This window comes from Papio anubis, chromosome 4 (assembly GCF_008728515.1).
Source record: "Papio anubis isolate 15944 chromosome 4, Panubis1.0, whole genome shotgun sequence".
Taxonomy (NCBI): domain Eukaryota; kingdom Metazoa; phylum Chordata; class Mammalia; order Primates; family Cercopithecidae; genus Papio; species Papio anubis.
In genome coordinates this window covers 120,093,347-120,120,411 of record NC_044979.1, presented here as the reverse complement: position 1 = coordinate 120,120,411, position 27,065 = coordinate 120,093,347, and the positions used below count along the sequence as shown (strand labels likewise).

Sequence of the window (27,065 nt, the reverse complement as noted above, 5' to 3'; positions counted from 1 at the left end):
TGAGGCGATTCTCATAAGCCTGAGAATTTTAAATATATGTTCCCTCCTTGGCTATGGGGGCTTATGCAGCTGACCCACACTGATCCAGTCTACCTCATTTTACCTGTATGTCCTTCATGATATTCTTTTATGCCAATAGGTGGCTTTTAGTATCACAGCTCTTTCTCTTTTTAAAGGAGAAAGCAAGTATTCCAGGGAACCATTGACTCAATAGCTCATGAGAACATGGTATAATGGAGCGAGAACTAGTCTTTGAGTCAGAAATTCAGTTCAATTCTGACTGTGTCATTTGACCTGGGTTAATTCACTGAACTTCTCTCAGTCATTGGTTTCTTGAAATAAAGAGGGTGGGTGAAGTTTTCCAAACACAAACTGTCACATGTGTAAGTTGACCAGTGGAGTTGCAGATGGTTCCATATGTACTTTTTTATGGAAAAGGTATGTAAATGTGTGCTTAGATTTTTTTTATAACATTTAAAAATTACCATTTATGAAACTTTCTGTTTTTAGTTAAATCTGAATTTTAAGAACTAGAGATTAGAGGGATAACATAAAATGGCCAGATGTGGCTTCTTCTAACCCCAAACACTGAAGAGCACTGTTGCCAAAACACATAAGTGTGTCATTTTCATGATCTACAATCCATAACATTTGATATTCCTGCAAGTGCAGTGAGGACAGAGGACAGTGACAGAGATGCCTCCCTGGGCAGGATTGCTCCTCAACTTGGACATTTTGCGGGGTGTGTGGCTCTCATGGCCATGCTGGCCTGTGAGTGTCCATCCTCCCACACACCAGAGGACCCCCATCCAGCCAATCTCTGTGCCATGTTTCTTATATGCCAGTTGAGGGAACACAATGGATAAAATGACTCGTATCCCTTCATCACTGTCTTGGAAAAATACAAAGAGACAAAGGTTTCACAGGCACAGAGGCCGCTGGTGACCCACTTACCCACAACTCTGTCACTCTTAGAGCTTTGCTGTCCTCCCGAGGTGGTGGAGAGGTCCTCGGGGATCGGCATGGGCTCATCGCCCTCATCTGGAGTATCGCTTACTGGGGGGCTTTCCTTCCCTGAAGAGAAAGAAGAAGCGTGAGTCTCGGGCGGTCATGGTCAAGGTGCCTGGGCTTCCCCCTGGCTTGGCTTGAGAGAGTGGCATGAGGAGGCAGGTATTGGGTAGAGCCAGTGCTTCTCTGCTGGGATGCATATACCTTTTTCTTTTTATATGAAAAGTCACTTCTCCCCACACAAGACAAATGAGAGAACACAGATGTGCAAAAGGGAAGAAATACAATCACCTATAATCCCAGACACTGCCACTCTTAAAATCATCTTATATACTATAAATAATATGAGGTGACATCATTTTGTTTTTCAAAATGAACTAGCTTTTAGACATTCTCATGTACATATTTCCATACTCAGGGACATATTTCCATAATTTCATTTATAATGGGCACACTGGGATTTATTTAAGTTCTTTTCCTGTTTTTGAGTTCATATTGTTTTCTGTCCTTTTTTTATTATTAAACAACACTGTAACGAACATCCTAATAGCCAATCTTTGCACATATTCCTGATAATCGCCACAGTATAAATATCTAGATGTTTTATCACTGAGTAAAAGGCATCTATATTTTTAAGGTTCTTCCTATCTTTTGTCAACTTATCCCCCTGTAAGCTTGTTCCAATTTACCACCACAATGAGCTTGCCGCACCACACCCTCCTGTCAATTTGTGTTTGAGGATACCACACCAGGTATCCTGCCATCTCTTTGCAAGAGCCAGGGAATATCTTACCAGCTGCTTAGTTTGACTTAACTTGGTGGGGAGAAGAAGACTGGACAGGGAATGGAAGGGAACCCCATGCCTACTGGGAAAATGATCCCCTCTCTGCAAGCAAAGGAGTCTGCTAACACAAATTCTTTTCTTTGAAATAGGAAAATAAAATATAATCCATACAAATACAAAAATTGCTTACACTATACAAAGTAAGATTTACAAAATGAAATCGGCTTTTACAGAATACTTGTATTTATTTTGACTGGATTAGAATTTAATTTGGCCAGAGGCTCTAGCAATGGGGAGTCACTCCTACTCTGAGGAATCCAACCTTGCTTGGGAAGCCACAACTGGAAGGAAAGGCTCTTTTCTCCACTGAAGCTGCAACTCCTATAGTTTCCGCCCTTCCAGCTCTAACTTAAACCTGAGTTGAGACACAACCCACATGCAAGAAACAGATGATGTGAACTAATGCAGTATAGCTACGTGTGGAAGACCATTTTAGAGGAAGGTCCTGAAGAAGTCTAATGAAACAGCAACAGCCTGGGAGCGTGTGCCTGCTGACTGAGCTGGCAACAGGCAAGGTGATATGAACACACAGACAAACCTAGATTTTTGAGAGTGTGTGCAAATGATGAACCAAACATTAAAAGGTCTGAAAAACATGACTAGGTATTGTGTGAAATGTCCTTGTTTGTTGAATAAACCTTACACAAGAGTAACACCAGCATTTCAGATGACTGGCAAGACCAGTAAAATCATTCCCAGTATATAAAACAACCCTTCCTGGAATATTTAAAATAGAACCTGCACAGGCACCAAGCCTATGCTCTGGGGAATACTATTTCATTCTCTGGAAAACAGACTTACAATTTAATATTCCAGCTTAGCTGTAATTACCACAATTGGCATATTTTCAGAAAGAGCATTATTGGGTATATTTGGATAGCCAATACAAAATTAATAGTTAAAGATGGAGCAGGATTATAAGAATTTCCCAAGGAAAAACAAAAGGCCAGCGAGACATTGATTGAAAGTGCTCATGTTATGCTAAAGCCTTGGAAATGTGTATTAAGTCAGTACTATTTTCATTGCTATAAGTAGAATTTTTTTTTTGTTTGTTTTAGATGGATTCTCACTCTGTCACCCAGGCTGGAGTGCAGTGGCGTGATCTCGGCTCACTGCAAGCTCCGCCTCCCGGGTTCAAGCCATTCTCCTGCCTCAGACTCCCAAGTAGCTGGGACCACAGGTGCCCGCCACCATGCCTGGCTAATTTTTTGTATTTTTTTTTAGTAGAGATGGGGTTTCGCCGTGTTAGGATGGTCTCAATCTCTTGACCTCATGATCCGCCTGCCTTGGCCTCCCAAAGTGCTGGGATTACAGGCATGAGCCACTGTGCCCGGCCTATAAATAGAAAATTTTTAAAGTAACAATTGCTAAATATCTTACTGTTTTCAGCTCTTTCATAAATGGAGAAAAACTCCAAATAGGAGAATGCAGGAGGTATATGAACCACCTGACAACTCTTATTTTTGTATAAGATGACTTCCTAGAGCAATGACGCTCAAATTTCCAGGACTTTAGGAAGGTTGTCAGAGGAATTCTTATTTTTATTTTATTTTTTTTGGCAGCGGAGGGGTGGGGGTAAGAATAACAAAATAATCTTACACAGAACTGTAATATACACAACGGGTCCCCTACATAAAGTGGGGACCTTGCAATTTGGGGAGGCAGGGACCCAGGCCACTTGCCTTGAAGACCTGCTAAAGTACCTTCATAGAAATGACCATGGAGCCTCCTGGCCTGACATGCTATCCCAATGAGTGAACATGTACAGAGCGTGTAGGGTGTGCATGTGTCTCATGATTAACCAGCTGTCATTATTATGGGGTGGGGGAGGGACGTTGAGAAACTAAACTTTATTGACTCTTTTCCGCCTATAGTTTTTCCCTGTGATTGCACTGGAGCACTGCAGGATGCTCTGAGATGCCTTTAGACGCACAGCACCCTGGAACCCAGGAAGGATCATAAAGAATCAGGACTTACCCAGTGAAAAAATGTCGTACTTTCTGCTCAGTGCATGCTAAAATACATCCAAATAACTCTTAGTTACTTTTACTAAAAAATTTAACTGCTGTATCTATGAGAGAACAAGATCCACTACAATTTGTTGAGGATGGTTCATAATAACAGGTGTGCTTCTTAAGAATTACATCTGCCTTTACTTCCTGCACTGAACTAAATGTCAGTGCTCCAGTGTCCCTGATCTTGCATCTCAGGACATTTATTTTTTTCAACATGGGGGAGAAAAAGGAATAATGAAACAGTAGGGATCGCAATTCTAAAATACCATGGGTCAGACTGATCAATAGGAACTCTCTATGCAGAAGAAACCACATGGGGAGAAGGGAGAATAAAAAATCAGTCTTGGCATGTACAGGGGCATCGAGTAAAGAGTCAGAACTGGATGGTAGTGAAGTGAGATATATTCACATGCCCACCAAGGGCTCCATGTTAATTCAAGCTCGCCTTGCCTGAACTCAGTGATAGTTCTTAAGAGGTTGTCTGATTTGCCTAAAAGCCCCAAAGTGTGAGTCCGAGCTGCTGAGAATTTCATCCCTCACGTGAGCCTCTGTGCCCAGGGCCCCTCATCGTCTGTGATAGCTGAGGATCTCCATGATGAAAAGTTATCACTTCATGAACCCCATCAATATAGGCACAGTATTTTTATGCATTGATTTTAAACAAATTTGTCCAGTTAACCATTTAAAATGTAAAAGTATGTAAATATTATAAAACACTAAAATGATTAAAACAAGTCAACACATCTCAAATACTAACACACAGTGACTAGGAGTTAGTTGACCCAGGACATAGTTCTGGCTTTGTGGCTTGACCAATTAGTTGTAAGACCTATGGGAACACAAGACTGGTCCCCTTTCTAAGACTCCTTCCACAAGTGGAAAAAGGAGGCTGAAAAACATGATTTTGGTCTATCTCACAGGGTTGCGGTGAAGATAAAATAAAAATAATGTGCATGGATTATAATATGCTAAGTAAACTTATGGTATTATTTGGTAAACTATATGTACATAGAAACATAAGGTATATATTGCATCAAGCTCCCACACTTTTCCTAAGAACATGAACAATGGCATGCAAACACACAGAGATGGAGACAGCAAGACATCAAGTGTTTAAATAGAATAATTTAGAAGATGCAATACAATTCACTTACTTAGAAAAATAAAATAAACTTCTGGTTAAATTACACATTTACACTTAACTTACCTATGGCCTATGTTTCAAATAAAGCATTACCTATGTGAAGTGTTCTGGGAAAACTGGATGAGATATGGTATAATTAGCTTATAAACTGTAAGCAGATAATTTCTCAAGTAGAGTATAATTCACTCCACAAAGTTCTATGATCCTCCCTCTCCCAAATGCATGGGGTTTTAGTATATATAATTGCCCAAGAGGACATAATTCTCTGGGTAAATACAAGCTCAAAATATAGAATCCCAACTCTATCAAGTAGTGGAGAAGCTTGCACTCTAGGGTCCAAGTGGGGATCCCACCCCAGAGCCATCTCTGACTCCCTACTGGACTTCTGGTCAGTTACTTAAATTCCATGAGTCTCAGCTCTCTGCAGGTTGGAAATGATAACTATATTTTCTTCTGTGGGTCCTTGTGAGGTTGAAATGAGAAAACACTTCAGGTAATGTTTGGTAAATACAAAGCATTTAATCAATGTGATTTACTATGCTTAACTTGATAAAATATTCCCATTTACACTGCAATATATACAAACCTTCTTTATGTAAGCAGATTATATACATCTAAGGGTATACTTCTGGTTTCCATATCCCCAAAAAACCACACTACAAATAGCATTAAGCCAATATCCAACACATATTTAGGGTCACAGGTGCCAGAGGAACCTTAGAGATCAACTGGCTCAAGTCCCTCCTGTTACAGATGATACTATGGTGGTCCAGGAGGCAAAAATAACTGTCTCAGGTCCCATCGTGGGAGGCAGAGATGGGATGCTGATGCACGTCTCTCAACTCCCACATCCTTTACTTTCCTACCGGTTGACTCTTTAGAAACCAAACCAAAAAATAATGCATAGGTATAACACGTATTTTGGAAAGACTGCCAAAAACACAAAAGAAAGAAAAAATATGCTTTACCCAAAGAATTAGTGAGATGTGCCTTAAAGGAAAGGGTAGCTTGCTTTAGATATGCTCTCCTCCAAGTCCATCAATAGCATTTTCTCAATACTCTGTGAATTCAAGTCAGTAAATGCTTATGGAGTGTCTACTACTACACATCTGTGAGACACTGTAAACCAGGGCATAGCCTACATTTATACATCTCAAGGAACAAAGAACCCAGTGCTTTGAAAAAAGACAGATGTTAAGTATTTATCTGTTTATCAAGCATTTCGCATACATTAGGTTGAATCCAATGAAATTGCTGATACATGAATATTTTATGAGAAAAGAGGATGATTTAGGAACATATTCTTGATAAGATTTCTTATAATCTATAACATAATCTTGATAAGATTTCTTGTCAAGAATGTTAACTCCTATTTGGTTAAATGTACATCCTTATGCCATAACTAAGTGTTATTTCTTCCAACTTTAGAAATGAAAAAAAACAAATACTGGTTTTAACTGGAGAAGCAGAGATCAAACTCCAAGAAGTAGAAAAAATATTCTTTGATTCTTTACTAAAAGTGACATGACACTTTAAGTGCTCTCATCACTATGTAGAGTGCTCAAAGGTTAACAGAAATCAAAAGTACTATGAGTGTTTTAGAAATAGGAATCCCTTTGGTAAGTGTACACAAACTAAATTTCAGACCAAATCATTTCAAACAAAAACAGAGTTTCCTTTTTCAGGAAGTCTTATGTAATAAGGTCTCCATTCTTGTCTCCGCCCCCAGCTACCCTATCCTTTGAACGGTTAGGGTGCAGAACAAATTACTTATTTTGTATAATGGTAAAGACAAGAAAACTACCAGAGGAGAATCAGGCTTTTGTTAGTTTTGTTACTAAGATATGAGATCAGAATACTGAGTGGCTATTCTTTATAGAAATATTCTAGAGATGAATCCCTAGGTGTCAGCATTCAGCTTTGACTCTAGAATATCAGAGTGTAGACCCCTGCATTGGCCAAAGGGGTCTCATTTTCTTTAAATGCACCATGCAAAATACCAATTTAGAAGCTACCCAAAGTGAAAGCGACAAGGAAAAGAAGAAGAGCAGAACAATGAAAGCATCTTTTTGGCCTCTGGAAATTTTTAACATGCTTGGGTTTCTTGACACTCTAATCACTTCTAGTCACAGTCAGCAAACCCAGTGAATGAGATCCTCTTCCATGAGTGAGGATCACAGTCCTCATCTACCAGTGTTTCCCAGACCAGCTTTCCTAGGCTGCAGTGAGAGGCTGGCAAAGCCAAATGAGAGGCTATGAAGAGCTAAACTGCTTTTTTCCCATTTAACTAGTTTTTTGCTGTTGTGCTTTTTCGTTTAAGAAACAAAGTATATGCTTAAGGAAAATAAATTCAAATAATGCTAAAAGGTAGAAGATGAAAAGCAAAGTTTTCCTTCTTCTCCTCCTCTTCCCTAACTCATCCCCTTCCTTCTACCATCAATCTTCCAAGAGGAAGTCCAGGTTAATAAATATCACTCTAGAATTTTCCTAAACGTTATGGGCAAGCATATAGAAAATGTGTATGTGTATGTAATTTATTTTCTTTTTAAAGAACGGGATCATACTTTGCATACTATCCAGAACCATGCTTTTCTCACTTTCACATGTATTTGAACTTCTTTTCATACTAGTTCATTCATATCCTCCTTATTTTTAAGAGCTGTATGTGGAAGTACATGGATGTACCACAGTTTTAAAATACTGGTAACAATGCTGCAGTGAACAAATGTTTAAATGCTCTGTGCACTTGTGAGAATGTACCTCTAAGGTAAGTTCTTCAACGCAAAATTGATATTTGGATTTATACCATTTTTGTTTACATAGATAATCACAAGCTTTTGGACACATTTTCACTTTTACCAACTGTACCATGAAGTGCCTGCATACCACATTCTAAAAGTTAAAATGCCACATGTTCTCACTCACATGTGGAAACTAACAAATGCTGCTGTCATCAAAGTAAAAAGCAGGACAGAGGCTAACAGAGACTGGAAAGGTTGGGGGAGGGGAAGATAGGGAGAGATTTGTTAAAGGAAACAAAATTACAGCTAGGTAGGAGGAATAAGTTCTAGTGTTCTACACCATTGCAGGATGACTGTAGTCAACAATAATATATAGTTTCAAATAGTTAGAAGGAAGATGTTGAATGTTCCCAACACAAAGAAACGATAAATGTGTGAGATGATGAATACGCTGATTTACCTGATCTGATTACTATACATTGTATGTATCACAACATCACTATGCACCCAATGATTTTGTGTCTATGTACACAACTATTTTGTGTCGATTAAAACAAATTAAAAATTAAGTGAAAATATTCAATGATATACAAACAGAGAATTATATTTAAGATATAAATGTACACAAAGAATGTGGAAATTATATTGTAATAAATACAAAGCCTAACTCTAAAGGAAAAACAAGCTAGCCTTTTGTTTGTTCTTTGCATCTGGGAGAGTTTAAGTCCAAAACCTGAAACATGAATAGAGCGGCTATGGAGTGGTGGAGAAGGAAGCCTGTGATTGGCAGATCTATCTCCAGTTCCATGGAACTCAGAAGATCCTCTCCTGCACCTTCTCCAGGGAAGCCACCAAGCAGGGGAGCAGCCACACACAGGTCCTGGTCTTCATCAGGAGCACTGACTTGTGCAATCCCATAGAAACTTCAAACACAAGGGTGCTCAGCCAAGGCAAGGTGCCACTGAGAGACCTTTCTCAAACAGAAGTCAGTCTCTGGGGCTGGTTGTGAGTCTGTGAGGCTCAAAAATGTGAAATACCTAAAACCCCAAAGTCTGTGAAAGCCACTACTGGGCCTGACGCCTCTGGATACAGGGCCAGATAGAAAGCTGTCTTCCTATGTCCATGCATTGGGGAACTGTGCGGTTTTGTTGGACTGGCTGGCTGTCCATCCTCACTACTGCCAAATGGTCACAGTCTGTGACCTACCCTTAGGCTTTTCCTACACAGACTTCTCCACTTCCCGGGTCTCCTGGATGAGAAGAGCTATGTCCAATATGGCTTGAAAAGATACATGGCAAAGGGGAGCCATGTTGTGTCCATGCTTGATGAACAAATAGTCACGACTGTGCCCAACAATTCTGTTTTTCAAGCTTCTCTCTCTCTCTCTCTCTAAGTACCATCACTGGCATGTGTTTGGGTTTTAGGGCAGACCAATCAGCCATTTTTCCTTCCAACAGTACAAATATGTATTTAACTCTTCCCATTTTTTTCCCTGAGGTTTAATAGTAAAACTAATTTCATCTTGGAGACTTTCTGTTCAGCTTCTCAAAGTGAGATAATTTGTAATGGGTGAAGGAAACACTCAGGCAATTTCCATCATGGTCTTTTCTTTTGCAGAATAGCCGCTAGTCCTCCCCCATGGCCACACCAAGCACTCTGACTTCTGGCCCCAGGGAAACTTTTCTCATGAACTTCCCACGTGGGTATCTCATAAGGTCTCACCTGAAACTTGGGACATGTCTTGACCCTCATCAGCATCCATTGTCCTCAGGTTATCTGAGAAAGAGAGGAAGGGATTTTAGTTTAAAGCAAAAATACCAATAAGATATGAGAAAGAGAGAGAGAGAGAGATAAAGAACCCCTATGCTATTTAACAACAAGGTTATCTAGCAAGAATAATGCATTTTCCTCCTCACATACTTGCCAGAGTATCAGACTGGCACAGACCTTGATCCTTTTAAAAACAGCATTACAAAGATTTATAAAAATATCATTACAAGCACAGGAGGACCAAATTTGTTATTTATTGTTAATTTCCTACTGCATAATAACCCAAAATGCAAACTGACTGCAACAAAATTAAGCAGAAAATTAAATGGCCCTGGGTCATTGTAGGCACAGAATTCATTCTCTTGGCTGATCCATAGTTATGTTCTTTCTAATTTACTGAGCATGCATCGATGAACCTTGAGTCAGCTTGGTGACACGCGTACAATCAGCAATCAAAAAACGAAGCAATTTGCTGAAGAATGTCTCATTTACCCAGGCAGGGCTGCATATCTGAGCAGCAACTGCACTACCTCCATCAATAATGAATACACCTCCAGCCTGGCAGATGGGCAATGCGGGCGCTCCTGTCTTTGTCCCTCAATCTTTCTGGGCCCTTGCCTCAGCCTTCACCAGCACTCTTACACGGGGAGAAGTGACGCTCACGACGGCAGCAAAACGAGCCCAGGAGAGAGCCCAAGCCTTCCTGTTTTGCTGACAGATGGTTGGCTTCTCAGATTGGTTTAAATTAAATAAAAAAAAAAAAAAAAGAAAGAAAGAAACAACTGGGAAGATGCTGTCCTTCGATGGCCACAGTGAATGTTCCACAGAGTGCACTACAAGCCACAAACACCAGGGAGAGAACCCCAGGGTCAGTGGAGTAGAAACAAAAAGGTGTGCTGTGTTTTGCACTTGGGGTCCTGGCCTGCCACTCAGCAGTCTCAGGTGCCCCGAAGTGGATGACAGCTGGCAGCTCCACAGATAAGAAAGCTATGGTCAGCAGAAGGTGACCTCAAGGAAATCTGCTCATTTATGCTGCGGTAAATGAATTTCAGGAGAGCTCCTTCACTAACCAGAAAATACAGTCTAATTGTTGACTCTAAACCAAGTTAAGTTGTCCCCCTGTATCCCTTTTTATTTTTGGCCACCTCTGTCTCTGGTTCAGATGTGTGGATCTGAGCTGCGGCTTGCTTCAGCAGAGATCTGAAAACTGATGGATGATTCAGGGACCTTACCCTCTCAATTAGGCTGAAAACTGTGAGGGTAGAAGTGTTATATATAATACATCTATCACTCCATATATCTTTAATACCTTTTATGGTACATATGGAATATCTATTTTCAATTTCAGGAATATCAGTATTAGTCATGATGAGGATATACATGATAGTCACTTTTTCTGGATGGGAGGGATTTTTATCTATTTCTAAAAGTGGCATGAATTTTCAAGGTGGGTGTGTGGCTTAGGAGTGCAGCCACTGGCCACTGTACAGAAAAAGTATTTCAGAAACCAGAGTAAGCATCCACCAGCACACAGAAGCCAGACACACTAGCCCAGATGCAAGCATGTGACCAGCACAAGCATTTCCAAAAAGCAATACGTCAAGAGTCTCAGATGCCTTTACTGTAAAAAAGGGGAAAAGCCATGATTCTTCTGAAACTGTCAAAACAATGATAAAGAAACAAGACAGACTCAAATGACAAAAATCTTTGTAATAGCTGTGCCACACTAATACAGGATGTTAGAAGTTAGTTCTTTAGCTTTCTGAAGATGTGTATAGTATTTTAGTGTGGCCTATCACACACTAGGTCTTAAATACCTCTGTATTGATTGGTGAAGCATACAGAAGTTAAATCTTGTCACAGCAACTATACCAACACGAAATTTTTAGAATGATGACTTTAAACTTTTTGCTACATAAATGATACAATCTTTTACAACTTTTTTTAAAGGCAAGAAAATGCTCATAATTTCTACCACTTAGGACTACTATCTTTTTCTGTATATTTATTTCTGTGCTTTTTACAAAAAGAGGACATTAAACAGATTACAAATATACTGTTTTAAAATATTCTTTAATTTAATACTACACATATATTTTTATTTAACAAATATACACCACCATCATCATTTTACTGGCTACACACTACTCAACTGATTTATATAACCAATGCCCTATTGTTGCATACTCAAGTTACTTTCAATTTTTTATAAAAAGATGTTTCCTAAGGCACAGTCAAGGCTCTTCCACCCAAGCACCACTGGCAAACACCCTTCCAGTGGAATGTGGGGTGAGCCTCTGAGTTTGCTGCATGGAGACAGAGGTGATCGATGCTAAGTCCTCCAGACACATTCGTCCTTTCAGGGGGTGAGATGTGAGAACAGTTTCAAGCCAGAATCCTGACAAACTGTCCTCGGCTGGTACCCAAATCAAGCTCGGCTCTGTGGGAACCTTCTTACTTTTGCAGTCATTTGCAAACAGTCCCCGCACCAGTCTCCTGGAGGGAGCTGGGGGTGGGCAGCAGATCACACCACAGCGAGCACCTTCCTGGAGAGAGTCTATGGTTAGCAGCCAAGTCTGCAAGAGGCAGAGAGCTCTGCATTTTCGCACGTGGGCCTGCTGGACATTTCCACTCAATGCCCTATCACCACTTCCTGCCCCAGCATGGAGACCTGCGTTTTGCAATCCACCTCACTTCCATGTTCATACACAATTTCAACCACACTGTTTCTGACGGCAGGGGGCTTCATGGGCTTATGAGTGCAGTTGCTTGGGGGCTGGTGCTTAGGGGATCTCTTTGCTTGGTGTGATGTTCACCAAAATTTTTAATAATTTCTGAACAAGAAGCCTCGAGTTTTCAGTCTGCACTGAGCCCTGTGAATTCCGTGGCCTGACTCGTCTGACATCATAAAGGATGACTTGATGGGCTCCTGAAAACTTCCCCAAACTCCAAACTTGCATCTCTTGAGATGAAAAGCAGTGACTTTCTCGTAAAAGTGGCTTTGCTTCCAGAGAAAGGCTAAAAGAATAATCAAACAATGAGAAACTGTTTGAGGGAAAGGAAACGTGGCCTCTTCCAAGACAGCTTACAAAAGGGAGCCTGAAGTGTCTAGAAGGGCACTTACGTCCTGTCACACTCCTTTGTTAGCACGTGCATCAGTTTGGCTGTGTATTTTACAAAGCACTTACTGAGTCCCTCTTCTCCCACATGGAAGAAACACAGAGTGCCAAGTAAAACAGGGAATTTAAGCTTGATACGGCTTCAGCTTAAAAGGAGCTTACATTCAGTAAAAGGAGTTAATCACAAAAGCAAGCTAATGGCATGTTTTCACAAACTTTCACCTAAATGAAAAATCAAGATCAGTAGGTCCGTAAAGGGAGATGCCAGAAGGAATAATCATTTCACAGAAACGTACTGCAGTTTTCTACTTTGCCTGGGAAACCCAAACAATTTCAGGCAAGAGCTAAAAGAATTGATAGTAGAAAATACAACAATATCAGCAAACTACCTTTCACCTGTGCAATTCTTACGAACATGAATGTTTTTATTGTTTTTCTGGAGCACGCAGTTCTGAATCTTGCATAAGGCGAAATAGATGCAGAGATTAAGTGCAGCGCCAACGTGACAGAAGCTGTCCATGGCTGTGCCTCTAGGAGCGCAGAGTGGAGTCTGCAGTCACAAGCCATCAGGCACCCTCCGCTCCCACTCTGGACTGCTCACTGACTTGGAAGGTCTAAATCTCTGTCTGTCTTTCCTCTGCCTTCTCCATCTCTCCCTCCTCCCACACCTACCTCCCATCTCTTTTTCTGTCTCTCCCTCCCTCCCTCTGCCTCCCTTTGTCTGAGAGAGACTGTTTCTCTCTCAGTCTCTCTCCGCCCTTCTCCTTTCTCTCCCTCTTTCTGACCAAACAGTGTCAAATAGGACTTACTTTCCTAGTTTCAGTTATAAACTATTAGCATATCCATAACTTTACAAAGGAGGAGCAGAAGCCGGACTAGGAGCCGGGCAAGTCGACAGCACAGGGGCCTCTTCCAGGCTGTGTGGGCAGTGCTGACTTACAGCCTCCCCGGACCCTGCAAGGCGTCCCTGGGGGACCTTGGGCCTGTCCTGAAACAGCTTCCTGGACCCCGCCTTTCCTCCTTCCACACTGAGGCAGGACTGGGACCTGGCTGTTCCCTGGGGAGAAACATCCAACAGCCCTGGGCAGTTGCTGCTTCCAGGTGAGGAGCCTTGGCAAGCCTGGCTAGGAAGTGAACTCATTCTAACTGCAGCACCCCAGAGGAGAGTCTGATCAGAGCTGCGTTGAGCCTGCTGGGGCCCCTGTGGAGGCGGGTCTCAGGCCTCTGAGCTGCCTCCAGCTCCCCTCTCTTTTCTGACAGTGAATACCTCTCTTCACAGTGCTTGCCCTGACACAAGGAGTCTCTCCCGTAATTCTGACAAGCTGAGTCTAGACAAATGAAGTAAAAATTAAAATGCAGATAGATGCCTGTCAAGAATCACAACTTTACCACTTTTCTAGCAGCCCAAATTTACAGCTATTAAAAAGCCACTAAGTACACAGCATGCCAAATTAACTGTACAAAGTACTGAAGGTCACTCAAAATTAGCCTATCTGTTGGTAGCACACAGTACTTCTACAAGCTTTAAAAATATTGCAGTTGGCCAGGCGTGGTGGCTTACGCCAGTAATCCCAGCACTTTTGGAGGCCGAGGCAGGTGGATCACGAGATCAAGAGATCAAGACCATCTTGGCTAACACGGTGAAAATCCGTCTCTACTAAAAATACAAAAAATTAGCCGGGCGTGGTGGTGGGCACCTGTAGTCCCTGCTACTTGGGAGGCTGAGGCAGAAGAACGGTGTGAACCCGGGAGGTGGAGCTTGCAGTGAGCCGAGATCGCACCCCTGCACTCCAGCCTGGGTGACAGAGGGAGACAAAAAAAAAAAAAAAAGAAAAAGGAAAAAGAAAAAGAAAACAATTATAGTTCCCTGAGACTTAAACAACTGCCTTACAGTGTCTTTCTGTTGGTTCGTTTTTAAGCAAATGCCTTCCCTCTTCACTGGTACTCTATGGGGGATTCTTTGTCCAGAGATATTTCATAACATGTATTGAATACTTCGTGCTAGGAAAAGGTTGCAAAGAAAAGGATACTGGTACTCACTGGCTTTGTCTAAGCAACCTACTAAGTTTCTAGCATTGAAGAGGCAAATGGTTAAGCCTCATAAAGACCATGGGTGATGTCTGTCTTGTCCACTTGTTCATTTGAGCACCCTGCATGGTGTCCAATGTAGAGCTAGAATTCAACACCTACTTGCAAAATATGTAAATGTGTCTTTAACTCTCCCAATTAAACCCAAAGCATCTGCATTATTATCTCCATTTTATAGAAGAGAGAACCAAGGCTAAGAGAAATAGCTTTCCCCAGGTCACACAGTTAATCAACAACAGAGCTGAGACTTGAACCCGTGCAGTCTGATGGTGATGCCTCTTTCTCTCTAGCACTCTTGTCCATCAGAATGTTGCAGCCTGTTGCAGGGGTCGCGCACTCCAAATGCATGACAGATGAGGATGGATGCTACTTATATATTGCAGAAATTAATATGATCTTTGTAATACTCTGCAATGAAGGCAAATTTCATCATAAAACTTCTACAGTAAACTTCTGGTTATTTGGCCAAATGTATGCTATTTACTTTTTCCTCCCTGACAAGTGAAGCTACACTAGAGTTACATTTGGGGTTATTTCCTTAAATACTCAATGATGCTTATATTGAAGGAAGTAGATACATGGCGGGGGCGGGAGGGCATGGACCAAGCCTGTAATTTATTTAAAATGCCTTAGGTCACAGACCTCTTTAATAAAACCCATTATTCCTGCGAAGAGACAAGTCCTTTCATCTTCAGACTGGTAGATTTTACTTTTGCAAATCTATCATATCACTGTGAATTACACTGTATTTTAAAAAAGGAAATGCTTCAAGAGAAAGCTAAGGCAATATGCAAAGTCTTTGTATCTAGTCAAAGAGACCTTATAGGTTTTCGTAACAATTTGACAAAACAGGTTGAGAGAACATAAAAACTTCTCAGCACTCTTATTTCATTTCTGATTCTTTTCATTTTTCAAAAATTAGCTGCCAATCTACACATTTTCATGATTATTCCACAGAGTATTGCTGGTGCAAATAACAATGAAAAACAAGATTTAAACAGGAAAGCAGGAATCCAATTTGGCTTTCACACCACCCTCCCCCGACATTTAACTGAGCCACAGAAAACTCCTGCGGTTTGTTCCACTGTGAAACTTTTTGAGGGCAAATCAGCTCAGATGTGCAATTCTGTCCTAGCATTTTTTATTTTTATGGCCAGGAACTGATATGCAAAAGAGGAAGGGTCAAAGGGAACTAAGGAAACCTTTCAAAACACAGTTAAAAACTATGCTGTTTGAATGTTTTCTTAGGAAAGAGGTATTTGATACAGAGGGAAAAGAAACAGAACATTTTAAATGCCACAGTGGAGCCACCTGTTTCAAAGAGAGGTATAAGAAAAGATGGCAGATACTGTATCCAAAAAGTTGTTTTAAAAATAGAGAAAGTGGAATTGGAGACAGTCCTTTGTGTTCACGTTTGTTGCTGCAAGAAGCCCAGAGCTGGAGTTCAAGCAGGCTATGACTGTCTGTTCTGACGTTACAGGCATATTGTATTGTCTCTACCCTCTCATGGGGTGCACGGTTCACACAGAGAGGAGAGGCTTCCTGTCTATACTACTGTACCATCCGCTCTCCAACTACTACTGCTGTTTATTGAGCAGCCATGGGATAAGCATACATAGTCAAAATTGACAGAGGCTTTTACAGGCCCTCTTCTGATTTGGGCCATCGACATCAGCCACTTGCTAGGTAGCTTCCTCAAATATAAATGGCGTTTCACACTTCATCACTTAAGTTAAAAAAATCTAAATTTAGAATCATTTTCTTCTGCCCTCCTACCGATTTCAGAAGACCTTCATGCATGGCCAGGAGCTGTGCAACAATATGAAGTGCAATGAAAATAGAACCTACAGCTTTAAAAAACACAGAAACTGCCTCCAAAAGAAGGGTCTGCACAGATATGCCTCAGGTCATTTTTTTTTTTTTGTAATTTATTATAATAAGATAAAGAGACAGAGGAGCCCAGGAAGAGTTGTGTTCCGATTATTTTCAAAGTTTTTTTTCTTCATTTTTTTTTAAAGAGAGATAAACACAAAGTTATAACAGTAAGTTTTTCCCTCAGCAAGGGCACATGGTGTCACAAAGAATGCTTTATCTTGCCTTCTTAGCAGTGAAATTATCTTCACATACAAGTAAATCATTTCAGGTGGACATTTTGAGACTGAAACTTAACACTGTACATAATAGAGAAATCCACTTGCATACTCATAACATTTCAAACAATGCACCTGTAAAATTGAAATTTCTGCAAAGCCATTTGACTTCTATTAAAATAAGTGCTTGTGTGAGTTTATTTGGCAAGAGCTATATTTTATTTAGTCCCAAAGAAGTAAAATGATTTAGATCTTCACAGGAACATCCCACTGTTTATGAACCCATATGTGTATATTTATTAAAAATAACTTGAAGTCATGATTGATTGATTTGCCCACTGAGGACACATTCCTAGGTACTATAAATTTTCCTCATCTTATTTAGATATAGTATCTACCATCAGCAGGTGATAAGACAAGATCTACAAAATCTACCTATATATACAGAGAGAACATGCATTCTAGAGTAAACACATTAGGGGATTCATTGCTGCACATATATCTATTTACCTCTTATTCCTTGCAATATAAAAGGCTGCTTTGGCTTGACCTATATACAATAATGGGTATTTAGTCTTTGCTCCAGAGAGGATGCAAAGGTGCAAACATCCTGATTGCTGTCTTCAAACTTGGGTAGGCCACTTGGTTTCCAGACCAACTGGAAATTTTCCCCAAGGGACTGAATTCTGACCTCCATTTTGTTTAAGACACCCACAAAATTATCAGCTATCATCGAGATGAAATTTTTTTCATAACAACTATAAGAAATTAATCTATGTTGAACTATGCCCACAGTACATAGAATTTGATTCAAAGATCAGGTAGTTTGGTCTCTTAGTAGCTTTACTCTGGAAATTCACCTTGCTCATCACCCCACCTTTGAGGGGTTCCACTGAAGTCAAAATGAGTTGTGTCTCAGAAGGGCAAAGGGAAGAATAAATACATCAATGACTTGGTAACAATAACTGCTACTGACAACAATCAAATAATGACAGAAAAGAACATCATTTGAGAATCTAAGTTGGTGTTTTAGCTGGATCCTGTTAGCAAGAAAGTTCTAGATTCCTATTTTGTTCTGCAATAGGGAGCTCAGCGCTGGCTGTCCTGTAACTCAAATCTGGAAGCATTCTTAAGACCCTCATGCCAAAACCATTCATCACATTGTAAGGTCCACGTGAAACGTGGGAATCAGGCCCCACCAGGATAGTTTAGATCCCATTTTGTAGTCCTTTACTTGTGGCCTATGATCTCTTCATGCAAACCCAGGGGGAGGGGGCTCATCAGTAAAACCTCAGAGAGCTTACAACTTCCTCATTTGTGGGGCTACAAAAATGGGCATATCTTTATTTATAACCTGACAGAAAATGCTCCTGTCCATAAGAGAGCAAAATGTGGGAAAATTCATTTTAAACACTGCAGTCAGATTTTTCTGCAGCTCTTAAGTAAGCTGAAATTATTTACTTTTAATGTTTCACTTTACATGTTCCTTTTTAGCAAATTTCATTTCTTTAACAAAGCATTGTCTAATGTTAAAGTGAAAATTCTTTAAGTTCAAGCAAATATATACAACCTCATACTAAAGCGGGAAAACATACTGCAAAAGTACTCACAACTTCCTACCAATTTTTAAAATGATAATTAATTGCCTTATGTTTAACAACCTGAGGTAATTAGCAGTATGTTTTTAATTTAATGAAATGGAATACACAATGTATCAATACGTTTTTGCAGTGAATCTCTTTGAATATCAGTTTAATTTTGTGCCCTACGCAAAACTCAGCACAAAGGAGGAGGAAAAGGTCACTTTCTCAGGTTAAAAGTGGGGCTCGCACTAGGGGTTTGCTGGCTCTCTCTAGTTTCCATTAAAAGCACTGGAACACACTTCAGAGTGCCTCAGAAGTAAGCTTACAAAAGGTCAATTCCTCATTCTCATTTCTCCTAAAGACTCTAAATTAAACATTTTTCCCATTACGTCTAGGGAAGTATCTTATGTGGAATTTCATTTGTTCTAGGTTTGCCAGTGAAAATCTGGTATAACAACAAAAATTTATCAAAAACTGATAAATCAATATTCATAGTGGAACTCCTAGCTTCAGAACAGGATTTTAATCTAAACCACATTGTTCATTTTCAAATAGTTTCAAACTAACAGAAAATGCTGTAAAGGTATAGATTTTAGTGTGTGATCTCAAAGTTGGAGTATAAAAATCTACTTCAATATGTGTAAGCCCATTCAAAAACACTTTATGCAGTTCTCAGTGTTTTGACAGTCTGTGCAAAACCCCCACCAATTATAGAAAGAAAGAGGGGAGGGGAGGGAAGGGAAGGACAGGAAAGGAAAGGCAAGTGGAGGGAAGGGAAACACAGAGAAGAGAAGGGAAGAAAAAAGGAAGAGAGGAAGACCAGACAGACAAGCCCACATTGGGTCCCCTCTTCTTACTGCATTGCTCTCAACGAACCTAACCTCCTACCCGTTAGAGTTAACTTTTGGTGTGAAATGGCGGGAAGACAGTCAGATTTACTTTAGCAGCGAGATGATTGCATAAGAAAAATGAATCACTGCACACTTGAGTGAGAAAATATGAAGAAAGCACTTTTCCACTAATTAGGACCCATTTTCAGCCATTCGTTAAGCCGTGGCCCCGCGCCACGAGCTATCAGGAGGTGGAGCATGGGGCCATCCGAAAGCAGAGCGCGCAGACGGAGCATAATGATGCTCTCCATCACCCGAGACAGGTGGCTTGCATAGGGATATGGGGAGCTGCTCTGGGTTCAGGCCACCCACTGTGGAAACACCAGCAGGGAAGAGGGAAGAACACACTGGCTATTCCAATCCATGCAAGTACACAAAGAAACTATGTGGCACTCACCAACCAACCGAGGCCTCACCAAGGCCAAGTGAGAGCTGCCTTTTCCACACAAATCCAGACTTTGAGGACCCAGGGGTGCTCGGAGTTTCCCTCAGACTCAGCCACCTGGGAGGGATCTTGGTGCCTGGCTACAGGGCCTCTGTGTCCTCTTCCTCCTCCAGAAGGTTCCACTGCTGCCTTCACACTCCACCAGGGTGCAGAGAAAGGTGGAACCACTTGCCAAATATGCAAAAAAGGAGGGAAGACCGTTTTCTCTTAGGAAAACACAGACAGGAAGGGAGCCTGTGCTTCCTGTTGTAACCAAAATGAGTTCAGAAATTATGTGGACGTCTGATTTGTCAGGCTTGTGGTGGAAAAGGGTGCTCTTTTAGTCAACAGGAATTGTGAGTTCCCCTAAGGCAGAAATGGCCATGGGAGAAAAGAATTAGGGCCAGGCCTGTTAACAGGCAGGACAAATGGCCCCCACACCTGTGACCTAGGGTTTGCACGATTTTTAACAGTTTATTAACAGGTGGTTGGCTGAAGACTCCTCTGGCATCTACCTATTTATCATAGTCAAACATGAGAGGGAAAAAACATCAACTGAAACAATTTGGCAGTTGCCTGTAGATTAGGCCTCAGTTACTTTTCCTCCAGGCCCTTCTCAGGAGTAACCACCAAGGAGACACCAAAATGGGCAGGCCCGAACTTCGCCACTTAAAAACCTTCTGCAAACCTTCTTCTGTTTGCTGTTGTATCTCACTTGTAATATGCAGCACTTCATACGGTTTCATAATGTCTTAAAAATATTTGTTGGAATATCACCAAACATTTAAAAACTCAAACTAAAGCTACTAAAGTGATGACACTGACACTTTAAGGACATAAACATATATTCCAGGAGATGTGGAAAGGTAACCTGAGGTATGAAGTCATTTATTAAACTGCAAAGAAATACAAGAAAGCCACGGTCCACACGAAGATACCAGCATGAGTGTTCAGTCAGCACCACAGTAAACATAGTTTTGTTACTGTCGATATCCTTTGGTTTTAGGTGCTCTACGTCCCTAACAAAACCTCATTCCTATCTTGTTCCTCATCTGAATTTTAAGAGTGTGTGTGTGTGTGTGTGTGTGAGTGTGTATGAGAGAGAGAGAGGGAGAGACAGTGTGTATAATGCTGATCCTCTGAAACTCTGTTTCTAAGACCTAGATAAAAAATGTACATGTGCCCTTTTTGAGCAAAATAAAACTGATCTGTTTTTAAGATGTGAAATAGATGTATGTTTCTCTTCTTGTAAGCTTCAAAGGATGGGTCACTTGTTGCTTTTACATCTTGTATTTTCTCCCATAAAATGGAATGATTATTCAGCACAAATATGAAATGGAATAGAGCAGAAGTCTCTGTAATTATGAACGCAAAGACACCAGACAGAGAACAATGTTCACAGCCAGGACAGGAGCTGCAGCAACTCTGCTGCTAGAAGCAGGCGTCACAGTACCCCAGAGTGCTTGTCAGTCTCAGAAACAGAGGCATCGGAAGACAAGCGTTTTCAGAGAACACAAAAAGGTCGTGGTTTACCTTCTGTAAGCTGGAGTGCAGCCACTACATCAATCTCCCTTAGAATATGACAAGAACCAACACTTATTTCATAGTGAAATTATTTCACAATTCCAATAGAGGAGGGAAAAAAATGCCACAAAACAGTGCTATCCTTGATGAATTCTTAGTTAACTGCAGTTACATTACATTAATACATACAATTATGCAACACTCAAAAAACGTTATTTATGCCTAAAGTTCACCATTATATAACATAGGGAAATCCATCTTGTTTTAGTAAAAGTTTAAAAATAAAGGGGGCCTTTAATACTGATTTCAGGTCTGTTTGATGTTAAAACTCTTCCACACTGCCCCACGCCTCTCACTCCACTCTGTGTGCATGCTCTGTGTGTGTGTATATGTACATGGTATTTCTTTATTTCATGTATCTGTTAAGATAGGCATAATCTGGAAGTGCGTGTATACATATATTAATATAGAGAGTTCTTTCCTATTTCAAAATTTTTGACATTTATATTGAAAATATGCTACATTAACCACGCATGAAACACATACATCCAAATCAAGAACAAAAAATGTATCCAAACCAAAGAACCACTGTTCTCAAACTCTAAGTCTCTAGTCAAACAAGGAAGACAGTGGTCTGCAGTACAACAGGGCTTTAGACCTCTTAGCCAATCAATATATTCACTACGATCTTAGTTTTTCGACAAAGGATATGGCTACAAATGGCCACAGCTGATCTTCTCTTTAGGAGTCTGTGTAAAACTCTTCAAAAGGGTCCAACCTAACACATCCACACTTTTATCTGCAGCCCTTGTGGTCTCCTGGAGACCCTGAGGGTGGGTGATTATTGCTATGATGTTTCTGCAATAGGGGAGTGCGTAGTTTTCCAAGAGGTAGCACTCTAATTAGAACACTGATGAATTAAACAAGTACTGGAGAGTTTCTAAACTCCTTCCTGCAACTCTCACCATGAAACAAAAGGGGAAGAAAACATGACCATTGAGTTCAATAAAATGTTCTGGTCATCAGCTCTGATTGACTGTGAGACTCAGAAGCACAATTTTTTTTTCATGTAAAAAAGGTATGAGATATGTTCATGGCGAAATTTGAAATCAGATACATTCTATCAAGCAAGAATAATGTAGTATTTTTAATGTGACATCATTATTTGTATGTGTACACAGTATTTCTTTAACGTGTTCTGCGTTTTACAAGACGCCAGCGTAAGAAGGTGAATCTTCTTGTCATGAATATTTGCCTCGTGTACATTTTAAGCCGCAGCCCAATTTGATCTGATTTGTCACAGAAATTGACACATTCTAATATAAATAATACAAAATTGTTACTTTTTAGAACTCCACATAAAAGATGAGTACAATAAACCTCATTGAACAAACATCTTCAAACAAAGAAATAAACTCAAGAGGACCCAGGACATTTTTATGTGGGTTTCTCCCCCCACTCAGCTCATAACCAAACTGAACCTGGCCTTAAAATCATTTGAATTTCTATGAAAGTTTAAACATCATACGCAGTATTTTCAACTTCCATAAATTTTCCTCTTTTAACAGAAGTTGATGGGACTAGTAAGGAGACATTTCCTCAACACCATTTTGTCTCGAAGTTTAAAACAAGGTATCTCAAAGCTGAAATATACTGCCTGCGGTGCAGTGGGAAATTGTGAGTGGGTAACCTAAGCAGAGCGCGCCGCATTGAAATTCAGTCTGGGTGGGCTGCAGTCCCTAGAGAGAGGGAAGCTGCATTTGAAAGCTGTGCCTGGTCAGACCCTATGGAATCGCTACGGGTTTCGGTCATTAGATGCCATACTCTGTGCCTCCAAATTAGTAGGAAAAACAAGCCTTCACGAGGTTGCTTAGGCATCAGCAGCGATGCTTGACAAATATTTAAAATACATTTCAAACATAACCGCAAGTAACCTGATGCCTTAATATTACTAAGGGTTTTCCTGAGAAGGTTTGGTGACTTGAGCGCCAAACCTGCGGTCAGCAAAAGGACTAACTTTTCGAAGCCGGGATAATTCCTCTCTTGTAGAAATCAAGTTCTGACTCGATCTCATCATATTTATAGTATAAAAAGGAAGCTCTCGGCTCAAATACAAGGAAAACTCTTTACACACGACTTTATAAAGGCTGACTTCTGTGGGTATATGTAGGTCTATATAAATTTCAACATGGCTGGGAGCTAGAACTCCTCTCCTGGTGACAGTGGGGCTGCTCAGAAGTGTCCCATGCCGGCCTGGTCCTGCACCTGCTGGCACAGTGCAGAGCGGCAGACGCTTGACAGAAGTCAATGCTCTCACTGTCCTCAGAAAGGAGAGGCGGACTGGAGCGACACCAGGGATTACCAATCTTACCGCCTTTCTTTACTTTTTTTTTTTTTTTTTTTTTTTTAAATTCACCAGTTACCCCAAGTTTTCCTATTGAAATTCAATTTGAAAACACTCACGTGGATTTGTGCGTCGCGCTTTGGGGCCAAGACTGATCTTCGGGTGCGAAGAGCAACCTCGGAGCCGGGGCTCCCTCTGCCCTACCGGGCTTGCCCGCCTCGCCGCGGCCGAGCGTCCCGCCCAGGCTGGGCTGCGCTGCGCGGGGACCCAGGGGGGTCGCCGCAGTCACCGCCCCGGGCGCGGGCCGCGCAGGCACTTGTTAGAGTGTCCTGCTAACTTGGCCGCGGAGCTCTTCCCAGCTTTCTTTCACAATGACTTCCTGAAGTTGCTCACTCGCATTGTTCCCCATTTCTCCGCCACACTCCCCGCCCCCAGCCGGCTCAGACCCGGCTTTCGCGCTCCCGGTCGACCGGCTGCCCCGCGTGCACAGCGCCGCCCGCGGGCCGCGTACCTGGCCCCCTCCGCGTCGGCCGCCCCCGCCGCGCCCTCGCGTTGCCACCTGCTGCCGCCCAGAGCGGCGGGTGGCCGGAGCGCGCGCCCTGCCGCCCCGTAAACTTTGGGGTGACCCACGCTGGCGGTCCCCTCTCCACTTGCCCCGCAGCCGGCTTGGCCCTGCGCGCAAGTCTCGGCCGCCTCCCCGCTCGCTGCTCCGGTACACGGAGAGGGGCACGCAGAGGGGCGCAGAGCGGGACACGGAGAGGGCGCGTCGTCCCGTCCCCCCGGCGTCGCCGAGTCCCCCGGCTCGCGCGGCGCCGGTCTCAGCCGCAACTCTGGGCCAGCGGAGCCGCGCAAGAAAACTTTGCAACAGCGCCGGGCTCCGGCTCAGCCCCCAAAAGGCCGCCCGGGCGGCGGCGGGCGCGGGCCGTACCTGCTCGGCGCCGCCGCCGGCTGCACGCCCGCTCGCACCGCGCCCGGGCCCTGCTCTGGCGCGCCGCGCTTCCTCATTCCAGCGCAGCATCGCGCCGCGGCCCCGCACGGGATGCGGCCGCCGGCGGTGTGCCCGCGGGCCGGGCAGCCCAGCTCGGCCACCGGGCTGGGGGACCCGCGCGTTACTCGTGGGGGGGAGGGCGGCGCGGACGACACGTGCGGACCCCCAGGAAAGGGAGGGGGACGCGCTCCGCTGGGCCCGCCACCCTGCACCCCGGGCCGCTAGTCGGTCGGGGCACCCGCACGCTCGCCCAGCTGGCGAGACTCGAGGGACTCGGGACACCGTAAAGCACTTTCCCCAGTGTCTGGGAGCGCCCGCTGTACGCTCAGCTTCACGTCCCTGGAACTGGGGCCCCTTGGCTCCCGGGTTCGGGCTCCGGCCCCAGGATGCGAGTGCCCACCCGAGGGGGTGGGAAAAGTTGATCCTCCGCAAGGGAGGGGAAGGTGCAATTCATTTTCCCAGACAACCAATGGAATACCTCTCGTCTCTCTTCCCTCCCACCTGCTCACGGCAGAAGTTAGGATGGCGCCTTCCATGTTGGCCTGGGTGCACACGCAAGTGCGTGCGGAAGGGTGGCTGCAGGCGGAGGTGACAGCGAAGCAATCCCGCAGCCCGCTCGACGGCTCTTTGCGTCTCAGACCTCTCCCTGGCGTGTAAGACACCGTGTGTCTCCGTAAAACGGGAATGCCACCTCTGACAGCGCACCCCTTCGCCCTACGGGGAGCCCCTCATTCTGATTAGCCGGGCTCCACCCGAGCAGGAGCCAGCAGTGTGTTCAGCTTGAGCAGGAGAGAAAAAGTCATGAATTCCACACATGCAGCCTGGGCTCCCGCCAGGCGCTAGGGGAGGGGACCCAGAGGAGTGAGATGCGCCTCCTGCCCTTCCAGACTTGTAGGAGCCACCAGGAAGGCACAGAATAAAATTCTCGGGCACCCCTGTGAGGAGGAGCGCCCTGTGAAGAGGGCCGAGGGTGTGCCCTTGCTTGGGCGCGGTGGTTTGGGAAGGCGTGAAGATCAACAGGGAGAGCGATGAAAGACCAAGGGAGCCTCCTCAGGGTAGGACATGCAGGCGAAGAGGGCACAGGCCTTCCAGGTGGAGGGCACAGCCGGGCAAGGGAATAAGCAGAAAATGTCCCTTCAGGGCAGTCGAGCATGGCTGGTGACCATCGCCACCGGGGAAGGTCGTGGCCTGGCCCAGGAGGCCTCCAGGTCGGGGACCGGGGCACACCAGAGACAGGATCTGCCTCTGCTGCCCCTGGGAGGAGGCCCTTCTACCCCTGAATCACAAACAGTGTCTGTCCACATTCTTCCTGGGCGCATATGCAGCTCTTACTACAGTACTCAGTGTGTCCTGAAGGGCATTCCGCTGGGCAAGCCTGAGCCAGTTACTCACTGCTACAGCCGGGAGAAGGGGAAGGTAGTGAAAGGTGCATTGATTTACCTTCTAGTCCTCTCCTCCACTGCGTGACCTTGGGCAGGTTATCCAAACTCCTAAGCGTCATCTTCCTTGTCTGTAAAAAGAATACATGCCACGAATCCTAATGAGTCTTTACCTGGATTAAATGAGGCAATAAACATAAGGTACAAGGCCCAGAGGGAGGCCAGCAATGTAAAGGGGACACTGAAACCTCTTTTTCTTGGATGCAGAAGTACCTTTAGCTCCTGGTATGTCTCTCTAAACCTGTGCCTTGGTCCTCAGGAGTGGGCCAGTGGACCAAAACATAGGCATCTCACCAAGATGTAGCCCACTGAGGCTGGAGCACGTGGGGTTAAGAGCCCAGATAGTTAGGGCTTATGAATCTGACTGAGGTCCTTATTCCCTGGAAGCCTGAGTTTCCCCATCTGTAAATTGGTGATAATATGACCTTCCTGATGTGGTTGTTTGTGGGTTAAGTAGATCACATATGGAAGACCTTGCCACATGCCTGACAGAGAGGAATACTCTCCAAGTAGGAACTGTTGTTCCCTGCTAACCCAACCAATGTCCCAATGAGATGAGGAGTGCTCTGTGTAGAGTCAGGCTCCTTGGCTGGGTACAGTGACTCACACCTGCGTTTGGAGCCCAAGGTGGGAAGATGACTTCAAGCCAAGAGTTCCAGACCAGCCTGGGCAACAAAGCAAGACCCTGTTTGTATAAAAAAATTTTAAACTTTAAAAATCGAACCCCATTTGTATTAAAAATTTAAAAATTAGGTGTCATGGAATGCACCTGCAGTCCCAACAACCTACTTAGGAGGCTGAGGCAGGAGGATCCCTTGAGCCCAGAAGTTTGAGGCTGCAGTGAGCCATGATTGGCACCAGTGCAATCAATCCAGCTTGGGCGACAGAGCAAGACCCTATCACAAAACAAAAATAAAACAAAACAGCAGTCAGGCTGAAGTTACCATGCCTTACCCTTGCCCCCAAGTGGGTGGAGTTGAAGGAAGTCAAGTTTACATTATTGTAACCTGGGGTCTGTGGATAGACTCAAAGGGACCAGAGAGGTGATATTAAT

The 27,065-nt window shown here is 43.2% G+C and overlaps 1 protein-coding gene across 21 annotated transcripts in view; it reads right to left on the bottom strand.

Annotated features, from left to right (window-relative positions):
* Positions 1–24,202, bottom strand: part of IKZF1 (IKAROS family zinc finger 1) — a 103,017-nt gene extending 78,815 nt beyond the window's left edge. For 7 of the 21 annotated variants that reach the window (XM_031665414.1, XM_031665416.1, XM_031665418.1 and 4 more), the window contains exons 1-3: positions 10,015–12,429; positions 9,475–9,528; positions 955–1,074 (exon numbers count right to left, since the gene is read on the bottom strand). In XM_031665414.1, the coding sequence (XP_031521274.1) occupies positions 955–1,074; positions 9,475–9,528; positions 10,015–10,030 (190 nt within the window). In that variant the 5' untranslated portion in view covers positions 10,031–12,429. The other 14 variants (XM_021935782.2, XM_021935785.2, XM_031665415.1 and 11 more) reach the window with 4 other exon arrangements.
* Between the last annotated feature and the right edge of the window lie 2,863 nt (positions 24,203–27,065).